Raw genomic sequence first — 16228 nt, 5'->3', positions numbered from 1 at the left:
CAATTATCCTTTCTAATAATTCTTATTTAGAGCCAAAAGTGGCATTTTTTTCCTGTCTTCTGGTCTGCATTCTTTCTCCATGAAAAGGAAATTGATCCCATTTTGATTTAGTACTAATATTGTTCACTAGGACTATGTCTAAAGGATGAAGAAGATAAGGTCCCTACCTTCCATGAAGGAGATACATGAAAGCAACTAATAAGCGATGTTGTGAGTGATTAAAAGAATGGAGGAGCCATAAGGGACACCCGGGAGAAAGCCCTTAGCTCTGTATTATTGACCAGAAGAATATTAGATAAGCCCTGAGTGATGAATAGCAGCTCCCACACAGACAAGAGAGGGAAAAAAGCATGTCTGAGACTCAGGAAGCTTGGGGGGAGTTGGGGGAGGTTTCTTCAAACTATGTCAGAAAGACAGGCAGAGGCTAGGTCAGGAAGGGCTATTTGAGACTGTACTGGGTTATTATTACTGGGGGAAAAACCTCAAAACATCAGTGATATACAACAACAGTCACTTAGTTCTCACTCAGGACTCCAGGTGGGTTGAGGCAATGTGCCTTTTATGTCTCTCATTCTCTCCTGGGGCCAGCTTGGGACCAGTGGGCTATCCTGGATATGTTCTTTTTATGTCACCAGCAGAAGCACCAGAGAAAGAGTAGAAATATGTAAGACCTCTTCAGACCTAGGTTTGGATTTAGCAAACTGTCTCTTCTCTGTGTTCTATTAGCCAAAGCAAGACACCTGACTGCACTTGGCTGAACCCAAGTCAAGCAAGAGGGAAATGCCCACCTCTTTAGTGGGAAGACCTGTAAAGTCACATAGGAAAGGACTTCAAGGGGAGGGGGAGAAGGGAAATGGGGCCCAATAAGGCAATCTGCCACAAGTTCCATCTTGGAAATACTGGGTTTGAGGTACCCATGGATTTGTCTAAAAGGTGGTCAGAAAACATTATGTAGCTCAAAATAGAAGTCTGGCTTTGAGTCATGAGTTTCAGAGTCCAAAACATGCAAACTTCTGTGGCCCACCCCATACCAACCAATTCAAAATGTCTAAGTAGTAATTTCAGGGGCAACCCCTTTGGGTCCCCTCCCACTGTGGGAAATTTTGTGTCTTCTCAATAAATCCTGCTTTGAAAGGAAGGAAGGAAGGAAGGAAGGAAGGAAGGAAGGAAGGAAGGAAGGAAGGAAGGAAGGAAGGAATAAATCTGCATTTTAACGAATTTCTTCTATTGGGGGGAATTTGGTTAAAATGCAGATTTCTATGCATCCTGAAGATTGAGAACCAATAGCAAATAAATGACAAAATAGAAAAAAGGACAAGGAACAAAACACAAAAATAAAATGGGCAGAAAGAAGAAATGACTCCAACAAAGAATTCTAGATATAGTGGGAAGAGGGGTAAGAGAAACCAGTAAGAATGGTGACTAGACACCAAAGGGGAGAAGCATAAAACACAAGAGTATGATGAATTGTGTCAAATGCTGGCCACATGTCAAGTAGAACAAGACTGAAGAAAGCTCTGTTAATGTGGTAATTAGAGAATATTTTATAAATAGGATATGCTAGTGACTCCAGGGATATCATTAGGCCTGCTTTGCAGATGAAGAGGGGGTGGGGAGGGGATGTGATATAAAATAAAATGAAGATCCACCATTTCTTCTTTCGCAAATACCATATTATCATGGTGAGATTGATTAATTCCACATCTAAACTGATATATCACCTAAAAGGTTAGTCTAAGGCTAATTATTAAGGAAAGAAAAATGACCTTTTAAAAATATCTGTTGGTTCTCACATCATGCCAAATATTATTGATAGCATACTAAAAGGGAGCTATTTATAATACCTAGGGCTTTATGTATTTGAATGAAGAAACATACTCTTAACTCTTCATTATTTTATTACAGATTTCCTTCATTTCTTCATTATTTATAGTACAAGTTTTCTTAAGCAGAACAAAGGATGTCAGAGTGTACTATCACTAGTGCTTAGATGTCCAAGAGAGAACTCTAGCACACAGCATCTTATTTTCATCACACACTTCTTCTGAATTTCAGGACATAAGATCCAGACTCTAGTGTATTGATGCTAGAGACATCTTGGGAGCACTATGGTCACTAGGGCCTTTTCAGAGAAAAAGTTCTAACGTTGTACTATCAAATTCTTATTTATCCTACCCTACTTTCACATGAAGATACTTTTATTTTAATGTGGTTTACTCAAATGTACTTGATCAATTTAAACACACACACACACACACACACACACACACACACACACACACACACAACTCTATTTCAAAGAAATAGCTGTGGTCTCATTGAGCATAGCAGGGTTGTAACATGGAAAAGTTAATGCATCTGGTAATGAATTCACCCTGCTTTAGGGAAAGCCTAAAACAGATCTAACCACAGACTGAAGACAAAGTTGTAGGGCTCTCCACTGAGACCAAGAACTTCAGCTAATTTGAGCCTAGACCAGTGAGTGGTAAACCAATGAACATCTGCTTCTTGAGCGCTTCATCTGCAGTGGTCAAAACCAGTATCAACTCTGTGGCTTTAGATTTATCTTTGCTGGATTTCTCCTGTCGTGAGCATTTAAATGGTGTCTCTAATGCCTAATGAACATTATGTAACAGTCAAGACAACAGTAAAGTAGTATATCTGTTAAGTCAGACCAGGAGAGGGTCTGTGATCCAGTGCCATGCAAAAGATGCAAAGAATTACACAAAGATTAGATTGGAAAATATAGTTTATGTAGAAAGTAAATTAGAGAGGCAGAGAGAAGAGATTCACTTCCCCAAGGCAGAGAAGGGGGCCACAGCTAGGAAAACATGGTGACCATAGCTCAAAGAGTCACATGGCCAGACCTGAGTTTAGCAAAGCAATGGCAAATGGCTGCTTGAGGTTGAATGCTTTTAAACCTTACCTTTGATGGGGGCAAGTGGTTAAGGTGATTGGGTGGTGGTCTGTTTCATGTCATCATGAAGGGCAGGTAAACACAGGTACTGATGTCAGGTAGTGGACAACAGGCAGATGGGTGGGTTAGTCACATGACTGCTGCCATGGTGATGGGGTCTGCCTGTGTCTTGAAGGTCATGAGGGACTAATTAGGTTAACTTGGTTTAGGCAAATACTTGGAAAAGAAAAGCTAACTTGGAATAGAAAAGTACAAAACAAGCCTGGGAGGGGTTGTAAAACAATTATCAATAGTTACCTCTGAGAAACTGGTTCTGTCCTTGGCTATTGATTAGAGGGTAAATTAAAGTGAACTGCTAGAAAAACATAGCAAAGCTAAGCAATGTGAAAATGGCTGCTCTTTATTGAATCCATTTTGGGTCTTTCAAACTCCATCTTTTTTTTTTTTTTGAGTTGGAGTCTCACTCTGTCACCCAGACTGGAGTGCAGTGGCCGCTCCCGGCCACCGCAGCCTCGACCTGCTGGGCTCCGGCGATCCTTCCGCCTCAGCCTTCCAATTAGCTGGAAGTACAGGCGCGCGCTACCACACCCGGCTAATTTTTTGATTTATTGTAGAGATGAGGTCTCGCCTGCCCAGGCGGGTCTCGAACCCGCGGGTTCGGGCAATCCACTCACCTCAGCCTCCCAAAGGCGCGGGATTACAGGCTGAGCCACCAAGCCCGGCTAAGCTCCACCTTTTTAAATTAAGATAAGATTCTAGACAGAAAGTATTTCAGTTTCAGATTCTCAAAAAAGAGAAAGCTTAGGAAATCAAAAGATATATAGTAAAAATATGAGTCTTAAAAAAACAGGCACATAAATCTCTGCATTTTTTCTCTCCTTCTTTAAAAGTGAAAAACAAGAAAAAATACACACACATACCAAACAACTGGGTTGATAGGCAAGCCCTTCTAAACGCGTTCTTAACCCAAACCCAACCATCTATATCTGATTGCAGATAAATGAAATGTCACTATTGATTAGATTTGACGTTACAAGTTAACAAGAATATTTGCCAGACATTCATCCTTGCTTGTTGAACATCACCATTTAGTTTGAGAAGAGACAGTGGCTCTCTGTGAATCATGGCACAGACTTCACGGGTTCAAATCCTGACTCTGCTGTTTACAATGTTAGACTTCAGGTAGTGCTTTGATTTCCTGAGTTATAAAATGAAGATTCTACTAGTACCTCCTTCAGTGGGTCCTTGTGAGGATTAGATGAGCTATGACAAAGAATGGACGTAAAGAGGTGCCTGGCACACAGGGTTCAATATTGTGAGCTCTTATTAATATGTCCAGACGGTTCCAGTATTTTGCAAAAAAAAAAGTCAATTGTCCCACTGCTTTAAAGTTTTGAAATGTCTGAAGTTGGAGGATGTTGAAAATCAAGTCCCAAAGAGTAAGAGTGAGAGCCATGCAAACTCAGCTGAACTCTAACACACTCCGTGTCTGAACAATTGACAAGTAGTAGTTAATTGTCTCTCTTAGACTTCACTTTAACCTGGCAACAAAGCTTAAACCTTAGAGAGGCATTTAATGTAGAATTTCAATCACTCTAAGGCAAAAGGTGAGAGCCTTATAAAAGCCTAAGAAACCATGCGGCCCTGGTGGGGTCTTACTCTGCCTACTGTACAAACCCAACTATTCATCTTGTCAGAGTTAAGTTTTACTGAAAAGTAGACCTCTCTTTCTCCCTAGGTGTCCTCTGATTTCGACTTTGCTCTCTGAAAATATAGGTCTGAGAGTGAACCTGAAAAAATCTGGGGCCTCCTCCATAAAGAAAATGAGGGAGGAAAAGAAAAATGCTCTCTTGACTCAATTTCTTTCTCTCTTTCTTTCTTTCTTTTTTTTTTTGGTGTTATTTAAAGACATACAAAACCTAGAGAAGCTCCTGAGAGATGCTGTCATCTATGGTCAGCCTCGGACCCACAGAGCTTGGAAAAAGATTCTCATCCTGGTAGAGGGCATATACAGGTATGTAAATAACAAGAGGCGTTTTAAAATTCTGAGGCAGCAAGCTGACCAATGCGTAAAGGCTGACTTTTCCTAGCTAAATGGAGAAATGAGTTAGATATCGTTGTTATGGAGGGACTTGAGATAGAGCCACCAATGGAAGCTGTGACACTTTGAGTCACCTGTCTTTTTGATGACTCTGCATGTGACAGAACACCTTGGAGGTTGGCAGACTTGTGAAGGCTTCCTCAAAAATGTCCTCACAGGGCATTGCTAACTTGTGTTGCTTATTTTCACTGGCTTTGGCTGCCCCAAAGTCTCAAAGGCCTTTTACAGCTGGGTTATTCAATATCAGAGCACTACTTGCCTTTATGACTAGGAGATGCTGCTGATGGGTGACCCAGACGCCCCTACCTGGACAGTGTGCCCAACCCCTAGTCACTCGCTGAATTTAGCTAATGATTGGCATAAGGCTTAAAAAAAACCAAAAAAGTCCGTCTGTTTTTTCTCAAGATAGAACTATCCCAGAGTACAAGTCTTGCTCCAGAGCTGGGGATGGGGATGAGGGTGGGGGTGGGGATGGAAGTGGGGGTGTGGGTGGGATGATCTAAGTATCTGAAGCTCATGCCTGAGTTCTGTCCCGTCCAAGCTGAGCAGAGGAAACACCTGGTTAGCCATTCAAAGCTGCACTTTTATATTGAAGGTTGTGATTGAGTTTGCTTTATTTTCTGAATTGATTATCATTTCTGAAATAGTTATTGTGTCCAAACATCTCTTCTGTTGGATGCCCTAGTCCATAAGCCAAGGAAACATTATCTCAGAGTGCCCACTTCTAAATCAACTCTTAGGCGATACCAGTGTTAGAGGAATTGAGGACGATATTGAGAGAAAAGTGAAAAATATTAAAAGGAAGGAAGTGAGGGCTGTTTAACTTCCCAGCAAGGAGAGATGTTGCTGCAACAGGATCTTGAGACAAGAAGTAGTATTTTTTCCAGCTGGCTAATCTGTTTAGTCTCTGAGTACATACCTTGCTGTTGCATAAATGAATAAAAAAAGTAAATTCTCCTAAACTTAAAATAATAATAAGCCTGGTATCATTTCTAAAATTTTAACTACAGTACTTACTACCCCAGTGACTGGTGTTCTGTCTGGATGTTTCTGGCACTACTGTGGGGTTGCCAAAATGGTATTTTCCATTTCTAGCAGCCCACTTTCTGCATCACCTATCAGTATCCCCAACGATCAGCTCAGAGAGTATGTCCTGTTTACGAAGTCTTTGGGATCATTCTAGACCAGTGGTTCTCCAGAGTAATCTTGTCCCCACCCCCAACCTGGGCACATTTGACAATTTTTAATTGTTACAACTGCAGTAGCGTGTGACTGACATCTAGTGGGCAGAGGCCAGGGATGCCGCCTTTGCAGTGTAGATTTATCTAGCTCAAAATGTCAATAGCAGACCAGGCATGGTGGCTCATGCCTTTCATCCCAAAATTTTAGGAGGCCGAGGCAGCAGACTCCCTTGAGCCCAGGAGTTTGAGGCCAACCTGGGCAACAATGAGACCTCATCTCTACAAAAAATAAAAAACATTAGCTGGGTGTGGTAGTGCACACCTGTAGTCCCAGCTACTCAGGAGGCTAAGGTGGAAGGATTACCTGAATCCAGGAGGTCGGGGTTGCAGTAAGCAATGATCGTGCCACTGCACTTCAGTCTGGATGACAGAGTGGGACCCTGATACAAAGAGAAAAAAAAAAGAAAGTCAATAGTATCAAAGTTGAGAAACCCTGCTCTAGAATAATTAGCTACTCACTAGCCTAAACTTATTACTTCTAAGAAATAATCTTATATTAACTGATCTGTCATAACCTAAGGCACAATTCTTTCTCCTTGTGTGATTTGTGCCAGCTGCCATCCTGGGAAGGAGCAAACAGCCCTTATCCAAACACCTGTCATTCAGGCCTGGACTAGCAGGAGGATGAATCCATCGAGGGGGAGCAGACTGGGCATCTCCTTTAACCAGAGTAAACAGTACCCAACTGCAAATAAACAGAACTTGGATCTACTAAAGGAAAGTTAGGTTTTAAGCACTTTGATCATGGCTGAAATTAAGTGGACCACCAGCATTTTACTGGCAAATAATCCCAAAAGTTACACAGAGAACCTCTCCAAAAGCAGGATTTGTGAATGGCCATACCAGCCCTGATCCCACCATATCAGAAGGAAAAAGGCACCAGGTTTGGACTTCTGGCTCCAAATCAGCATGGCGCCAAACCACGATGTAGGCTGCACTAGCAATGGCGACAGATCACTTGTCTGTTGCCGGGCAACAAACCACCCCAAAGCATAATGGTTTACACAGCAATTATTTCTTATTCCCTATGCTGTTGTGGGTTGTCTGGACCAACTGGGCAGTTATTCAGCTCCACATAGTGTTGTTAGTTGGAGGTTGCTGATGGGAATGTATCCAGGTGAGGGTTTATTTGGGCTTGGAGCATTCAAAGTGACCTGGCTCTCGCTTGGAGGGCACTGCTCTCTTCCATATGGCTTTCTCTACATAGTCTCTTTTCATTCAGTCTAGCCAGAACCTCCCTACAACATAACACCAGCTTCCAGCAGAGTAAAAGTGGGAGCTGCCAGTGTTCTAAGGGCTAGACCCAAAACTGGTACAGCATCACTTCTGCCCCATACTACTGGCCAAAGCACATGAGGCCAGTCCAGGGGGAAGTGGAACTAGACCCTCCCTCTTGATGGGAGGATCATCTTGGGTGGACAAGGATGGGAAGCCTAGTGGGCAGCCTTTGGAAGCCATCTATCATAGCAGCTCAATCAACCTGGCACTGGTAGAGTGAAGTCTCCACTTCCCACAAACTTTCCTTCACAAATAGGTTCCTTTTAAGTCACCTCCACAGGAATTCTTTCTTTTTTTTTCTTAGTCGGAGTCTCACTCCATTGTCCAGGCTGGAGTGCAGTAGCACGCTCACCGCCGCCCTAGAGTCTACCTGCTGAGTTCAGGCAATCCTTCTACCTCAGCCTTCCAAGTAGCCTGAATTACAGGCGTGTGCTACTATGCCCAGCTAATTTTTTGATTTATTGTAGAGATGAGGTCTTGCCAAGTTACTCAGGCTGTTCTCAAACCCGTGGTCTCAGGCAATCCTCTCACCTCGGTCTCCCAAAGTGCTGGGATTACAGGCTTGATCCACCGACAACCAGGAATCCTTTCTTTAAATGAGACCATGTGACCTAAAAGTCTTTGTTCCGAGGTAGGAAACATGGCACCGCTTTGACAAGCCTCAGTAGCACTTGGGGCTTAATTTCCTTATCTGTAATATGGGCTAGCCTAACCCTAGAGAGGAGTTTTAAAGCCCTAAACTTCAATGGAAAAGACGTTATACAGTGTTCTATGTTGCATATATCACCAGATGATGAAATTGTTTCCCATAGGATTTTCCAAAGGGCCAGTGTTAGGCTGTGAAATCAATAGTTCATAAATGCACTTCTACTTTTCAGAAATGTGTTAGGGACACATAACTTCTTGATATCTATACAAAGCCTCCTTTGAATTTAACTCCCACACATTTTTTTCTTGCTTGTGATCTGTCACCATGGGAAAAGTACCCCCACCACAGAGCCCATATACATCAGTTTTTCCATAACTCCAAAAGAGAGTAGTCAGCTAAATCAGAAAGTTTCAGGCAGATATCAAGATAGAAAAGGTTAAAGGCCAAGACTAAGAAGTCAGAAAATTCCACAAAAGTAATCATCATAATGTCCTTAACTATAGGTATTATTATTTATATGTAGAATATATAAGAATATATAGAATGTATTAGTTTAGTGTTTTGAACTGTATTTTCCTTTAAGTATTGTTTTAAAGTCACATTTTTCTAATTCTGTGTCTCCGAGGAGCCGATTTTATGTCAACTCATAGTTGACATGAAATCTCAAAATGATTTAAAAATATATTTGGGTGAGGCATCCCAAATAACCTGGGATGTGGACTACCATAGCTGGAACTGAAACTTTCAAAATAAAATGAATCAAGAAATAATATTCAACCCTTCCAAAACAAATACATACACACATATGCTGAAGTCTAAAAATGTCATTTTCTCTAACAATGTAAGCTATGCCTCTTTCCCAAAATAATGTAACTTCAAAGATTGAGAACTTCAGTGGTAAACTCTCACCTATATCTCTATGGTTTAAGCAAATAGAGACAAAGAATAAGAAAACAGTAGTTTCTTTTTAATTAATCTTAACTCCTTTTTTCTTTCTTTCCAGCTTCCTTTCTTGTCTTGGGTTATACTTGGGGCCCACCAAAGAGCTTTTTCCACCATGCAAGTTAACTAGCCAGTGGTTTAATTCTCAATCCTGCCAGTGGATAATGTGGTTTATATGTGGAGGCAAAGGTGGTGAGAGGGAGATTTCAAAAAGGAGGCTTGTCACTTAGCTAATGCATTATGTAATAGAAAAGATATAAAGAAATTATTCACATGCTTGCTGATTTAAGAATAATTCAAGTCCCTGCACAGAGCTTCAAATTAACTGGTGGAATTATCTTTACCTAAGGTTGTATTTTAGTTGTTTTTCTTCTATTGAAGTCAAAAGAAAAACACAACCTTCCATGCAGGAAGAAAGAATAAAACACTGTTCTTGTTTTCTTTATCGTTTTTGGCACTGTTTTTTGACAGCAATTCATGGGAATAACACAGATAGCTTTTTTGTGCACACACCAGACTCAACATCCCACTGTAGGAAAAGGTTCAATTCAAATTTGATCACATTGTGAAAACGAAAACTTAGTTTGAGTGCATATAACCCTGAAAAAACTGAGTTCTCCCTGGGACTCTATGTGTGCCCTGCATTAACTCCAGAAATCAGAAGTATTATAGAGTCATTAATCTTAGAGGAAGAAATATAAACCAGGTGGGCAGGCTCCTAGCATCAGCTAGGTCAGCCCCATCGATGGATGGTTAATTAGCTGCCCGGAGTGTCTGCAAACACTGTTGAACATTAACTTTGGCTCCTGCCAACTTCAGTTCCAGAACAAAGAATGGCTATTTATGGCATGTCAGAATTTTAGCATATTTGTGTCACCAAATTATGACATTTTAAAGATGAGAAGAAAATTCTAGAATTCTGAGTACCTGGAGGCCATTTATTATGTGTGATACTCCTAGGCCTCGTTCCTAGAAGATTCAACACAAAGCATTGTCAAATGTTCCCAATTTTTCAAGTTAGACTTCATTGCAACAATTTCCTCCCTAAGCTCCTCCTCCCAAAAGCAATAACAATTCACTGAGTGCTTATTATGGGTCAAGCACTTTACAAGCATGATTTTAAGTCATCGTTATAAAGAGCCTGTGAGAAACGGCCCATCGTCATGTTTATTTTACGTAGGACAAAGCTGAGATGAAGAACATCATATAAATAGCCCAAGTTTGGAGTTAGTAGTGCAGTCACAGTCTAAGCACAGGCAGTCAGAGGACCAATGGAAACAACTTTAACAAGCAATAAATTTGAGAAAATATTGTAATTAACAAACTTGCACAAGAAAAGGTGACTCTATTTGGTCTTTATTTCATTAAAATCTGAACTCAGCCATCCAAAATTACTGTGTGTGTCCAAAGTCCTGCCGCCCTGAGTGTGCCCAATCTCATCTGATCTCAAAGTTACCTTGTGAAACACACAAATGCTGTACTCGATGAACATGACACTCCCTCCAAACCAACACCCATTGGTCTGAGTGACTGTACACACCAGTTGGGCTGTTTTGACGGAATCAGCCTAACGCTTAAGCTTATGTTTTTAAAAATACATCAAATTGAATCTAATAAATAATTAGAAAAAAGGGAGAAGTTCAGTTTTCTGCTCGAGTCCATTGATTAGCTCTTGAACTAAAGAGTTGCTTGAATTGTTTGACAAGTTCCTTTGTGTTGTGAGTTCGTGAGTCTGTGTGTTTTCATACAACTCGCCTGTCAGTGCAGTCAAAACTGTGTGCAACATAGACACAGCTTACAAAGTGTTCTGAGAACTGACGAGAGTCAGTTCTTTTTAAATCCATTGAGGTCCCGAGGTGCCATGTAAATATAAATTTCAATTTTACTTATTTATTGACTTCATATTTTCCCCTTTGATGGAGGACTGGAAGTGCTTTTGCAATGTATAATATTATGAAAAATAAAACACTTGGGGCTAAAATGAAAGAGTGTATCAATAGCATCGTCCTCAAAGTGTGGTGCCCAACCACTAGTCTCAGAATCTCTTGGGAGCTTAGAAGAAATGCCCATTCTCAGCCTATGCCAGACCTACTGAATCAGAAATTCCAGGGACAAGGGTCCAGCAACATGTGTTTTAACAGAGCCTTCAGGGCATTCTGAAGCTCACTCAACTTTCTGTTCCATTGCCTTAAAGTAACAGAAACAGGGGACATACCAGGTACCTGAAATAAGTCTTTGGCTTGCAGTGAGTACTCAACAGGAAGGATGTCCTAAGGACTCTCTTTGGTACTTCAGTTAATACTATGATATCTTAACTAAAATTTGTTTGTGTGTTTTTAATTCCCTCCCTTAATTTCTGGTAATTCAATACTAAGTTTAGGTCAAACAGAATAAAACACTGTTCTTGTTTTCTTTATCACCTTTGTCTGTTTTTTGACAGCAATTCATGGGAATAACACAGATAGCCAAGTAGGCAATGCCAGGCATATAACAGTGGATTGCCAATGAGCAATTTATTTAAATCTAGAAGAATATCTAGAGCCCAAAATGGCCAGCCTATCTACACTAGTCAGCTTTACAAACCAATTGAATCAATAATTCAGTGAGCTGAGTGTTTACTTGGGAATTAATTGTGACCTAAAGCACTCAAATTCACTGAATATAAATTAGTTTATTCAAGTAGCATAGATGCTGAAGCAGACTTACAAGATTGAGAGGGTGTCTTAGCCAAATAAAACATGCTTGCAGAGGAAAGGAATGACATGTCCCTGTCATCCCTGACAGGTGTCAGGGTAGACTGTCTAGGATGCATTGATGGGGAGATGGACAGAACTTCACAGTAGGGTATTCATTTGCTCTGAGCATTTCTCCTTCTGCCCTAGCATGGAAGGTTCCATTGTGCATCTGCCCCAGATCATAGCTCTGAAGAAGAAATACAAGGCTTATCTCTACATAGATGAAGCCCACAGTATTGGGTCTTTGGGCCCAACTGGCCGGGGTGTCACAGAATTCTTTGGCATAGACCCTGGCGAAGTTGATGTGTACATGGGCACATTCACCAAGAGCTTCGGAGCTGCAGGAGGTTACCTAGCCGGAAGGAAGGTAAGAGATGGACTACTTGTGTCTGTTTAAAACCTGAACACTCTGGGGACACAGTTTGCAGGGCTTCTCTGAATTCCGTGAAAGCTTCAGTACAGTTCACCCCACCTTGACTGGTCACTGCAGCCTAGCTATGGTGAGTTCACAGCCAGGTAAGGCCCAGAATATCAAGCAACTCCCCCTTTAATAATAATAGTAATGAGCACATCATGAGTAATCACATTAAAATAAAATGATAATGCTTGCAATGTACATCAGTACATAATACCAAGGAGAGGGACAATTACCTCTGTTAGGTGGCATCTAGGACATCTTTTAGAATGAACATCAGTCTCGTAGACAAATGATGGGGGATTATATTTCACAGAGAAGGCATCATGTCTACCAAGCCACAGAAGGGACAAGGGGATGTGAGGAAAACTATTAGTAACCCTTTTCTTGTGGCATGCAAAACATAAAGCGGGTAATAATAACAGTAGACAAAGGTTGGGTATTAGTGAGACTGACCCTGTGCTGCAAGTTAAGAGTTTTAAGGGTTTTAATCAAAATGGTGGCAGGATCAGGAAAGTACTTTTAACACATTTTCTCAGCAAAGTAATTTTTTCTATGTTGGATAAACCATAGGTCAAATCTTGCCATCCTATGATATTTTATCTATATATCTTTAAATTTCTGATCTAACAGGATTAGACTGTTAACTGAACATTGGCCCTGTCATTCTAATCACCAAGGGAGTTGTGAATATAAAACAATAAATGTTTGAGAGAAATTTAAAAAGAAGAGGGAAGGGAAGGAGAAAAAAATCAAATGTTCAAACCTGAGTTTGAGGGATGAAGGTGTCAGTTGTCTGCCTTATTAGAGGACAGGCTTATCCAAGTCCTGACAGCTATCTCAGACAAACCCACACCTGTCCCAAAGAGCTCGTGTGACAGTGATGTTGGCTCTGACTAGAACAACACAATAGGCCCAAAACCGGTGTGTCCAGGTGGCAGCAACAAAAAGTCCCAATTCCTTATCCATTGGGAAGAGCAGGAAGAAGAGTTCAGCTTTCTGGTAAACCAGTTAGACATGCCAGGGAGTGCAGCAGAAAACAGCCCTCTCATTGAAAGTCTGTGATTTAAAACAACAGATTTAATTTTGGCCACTGGCCCTGTCATGAGACGCACAGATGCTTAAAATGTTCAGAGTTGTAAGTGGTCTTTACTCTTCAATAAACACTGTTTTCTTTCGGGCTCAAAGCATTGTTTTTCATCCTCTCTCCACTGGCCGGTGGGAATTAGCTGGGTAATGCTAAAAACATAGGGAATGCCCAGGATCTTACAAAATTCAGCTCAAATTAGTGAAAGGTTAAATGTTCTCTACCTAGACTGTCGAAGCAGTGGGATCAGAGGGTTTCAAATGTAGGAGCTCCCATATCCCAACTACATTGCTTTGTGAGCTTGTGGTTTTGTGATTACTTTAGCAGCAGTTCTAAGCTGCAAGATTTTTAACCAAGCGTAACTCTATTTCCTGAACCAAAGGCACCTGAATAAACTGAAGCAAGCAGATCCTTGAAATGTTGTCAGATTTGGTGGATGCCACATTTTTCTCCCTAGAGTCCCTTTATTTGATACCCACTGTTCACAAAGCTTGTGATCAACTGAAGTAAGGAGCAGCTCACTAAGATTCCCTCTCATGCATCCTTCCGAAGGACAGGTGCTCTTGTATACACAGCGTCCGCTCATCTGAGCAATGGCAAACATGATTATTATGTACATTAATCAGGATGCAGAAAAGTTTGTACTTTTGCCCATTCATTCTATGCCTATTGGGATCCAGAAAACTGCCTCATTCATTCCTCCTCTTCCTCCCTCCCCTTCTTTCCCTCTTTTCTCCTCCCCTTCCACATTACAGTGCAGTGTCTGAATTTACCACTGGGTGGCAGTAAGTATTACAGCGTGTTTGGCAAAGGCCCGTTCGCCTTTGCTGAGACCTACTGCCTTAAAACTGTAAGATGCAAAACCTTGAAAACAGGGCAGCTTCCAAGACCTGGGTGATGAGCAGGAGATGGGAGGCACTTGAGAAAATGCATGTGTCATCCCCTGATGATTTGAAAATCAATCAAAGACACACCTAGGTGAAACGGTTTGGCTGAGACTGGGATAAACCCAGATAAACTGGTTTCATTCCAGCCCAATAAGTCCATGATTGAATGGATTTAATTTAATTCCTGTATCTTCTCCTCTATGCATTTAATTTTTAAAATTATGCTAATTTTACATTATGTATAATTTCCATTTAAATCATATATTTTATTCCCCTAAACTTTAGATAATTTCATGAAGAATTTTTGTTTTGAGTCTGTTTAACTGAAAGAACATGGGATTAGGGAAATACTAAAGATTTGTGTTTGAAAAAGAGTTTTTCTATTTACCTGTTCAAAATAAGTAGAATTTTCAGAGTTTCATTACATATTTGGCAGTGTATCTCTGTCTGGGGGTACTAACAAATATCTAGATTCTAAACCAATGATACAAAAGCAACACAATTAACCATGAAAAAATGTTAAAATATACACATCCCCAGATATTTTTATGAAACCCTAATTTTAATTTCAGTATGTTCATGGAGTTCCTAATAAATCTTAAGATTTGAAAACTACTAGGGTCCAAAAACCTAGAAAACAAAGAAACACATCTGGCTCTCAACTCTCTTTTTCAATGATGCCAATATTGTTGTAGAGGGACTGTATTCCCAATAAGAGTACCTAGGAGGTTCTAGACATCTTTGTGGAATAGACTCAAAGTCAGAGCCTTATATTAGCAACCAGATATAGTCATGTAAGAGAAAAATATCTAGAAACAAAAAGAGGAAAAAAATGGTTTAGCGTGAAGAAAATACTACCTCAGAGAATAGAAGTTTTGTTTTGGTCTCAGCCATTTCCTCACAAAATGTCCTACAAATTTACCTGTTTGTTGGAGGTGACTGTTGGGCTGTGGCCTCTTCTTCCCACCTCTGAGAGACTGCTAAAGCAGCCTCTCAAGGGCCAGCAAGATTTTGCTCTTTTGTTCACCTTGAGTTTGGAGCTGCCACACACGATGAGCAGCCTGATTTGGAGGGTTCTGTTCTTTTGAAATCTTCTCAGATCACATCAGAAATGTCAGCAAATCATTTCTCTCCACCTGCAGGAGCTCCATACCATGAAGGGCTTCTTTGGAGGAAATCTTGAGCTGATGGGGCTAGGTTTCTTAATTTTATTTTTTGAAATTTGTATTTATCCAGTTGCTGGGAAGATGTGGTCAACAGTGCAGACCCCACATTTTTCTCCAGGCATGGAGCCAGAGTCCTTTTGCATGCCACTGGCTTCCACATCCTTCGCAGGCTGACCAGATACTTGCAAATGAATAAAGCAAAGGTAGCCCTCAGAACTGATAGCTCATAGGGCTGGAATTCTGGAGAAGGCTGAAGTTCTGGAGAAGGACAGGTGAGAGTCAACCCCTGCAGCCTGCACACCAGGAAAGGGAAAGCCCCACAAAAGAGCCACTCTGCCCCGCAGTGCTAGGCCCTGGCTGTATTTAACAGCCCTTTGAAGTAAATAGGTCAGAGAATGAGCAGGATGATGTTTATTCTAAAAGCCTCCTGTCTGATTTCCTTCCAAAAAGCCACCCTTGCCCTTGAACTCCAGGCCTATGGGTAGAGAAAATAATCAAGGTTTTGAACTCATAAATGGACTTGGAAACTTTGGTATGAGGATATCTTTAACCCACCCTGAAGAAAGACACAACCCAGACTCGTCTTGCAAAAGACCAAAGCCAACTTAATTTGTGACTCATGGTGCTCAACGAGGAATAAAAGGAGGGAATCAGTAGCCAGGAATCAAGACCTTCCTTGACGCTCTCCAGAGGTTACTCAAAGAGCCCCACATTCTGAACCACACAAGTAAATTAATTCCCATCTCCAAACTCAAATTCAGAGAAAGCGAACTCTGTTCAAAAAATAAAAACAAGAAGAAGAAAAAGATT

The 16228-nt window shown here is 41.0% G+C and overlaps 1 protein-coding gene across 1 annotated transcript in view; it reads left to right on the top strand.

Annotated features, from left to right (window-relative positions):
* SPTLC3 (serine palmitoyltransferase long chain base subunit 3) overlaps window positions 1-16228 on the top strand; it is a 143512-nt gene that overhangs the window by 88809 nt on the left and 38475 nt on the right. Inside the window, exons 7-8 of the mRNA XM_008060152.2 lie at window positions 4826-4931; window positions 12011-12230. Coding sequence (XP_008058343.1) covers window positions 4826-4931; window positions 12011-12230 — 326 coding nt within the window. The remainder of the gene's footprint in view (window positions 1-4825; window positions 4932-12010; window positions 12231-16228) is intronic.

This window comes from Carlito syrichta, unplaced genomic scaffold (assembly GCF_000164805.1).
Source record: "Carlito syrichta isolate Samal-C Ts95f unplaced genomic scaffold, Tarsius_syrichta-2.0.1 Scaffold304542, whole genome shotgun sequence".
In the NCBI taxonomy this organism is placed as follows: domain Eukaryota; kingdom Metazoa; phylum Chordata; class Mammalia; order Primates; family Tarsiidae; genus Carlito; species Carlito syrichta.
Note: the sequence above shows the minus strand (reverse complement) of the source record. Positions and strands in the feature narration are given on the sequence as shown.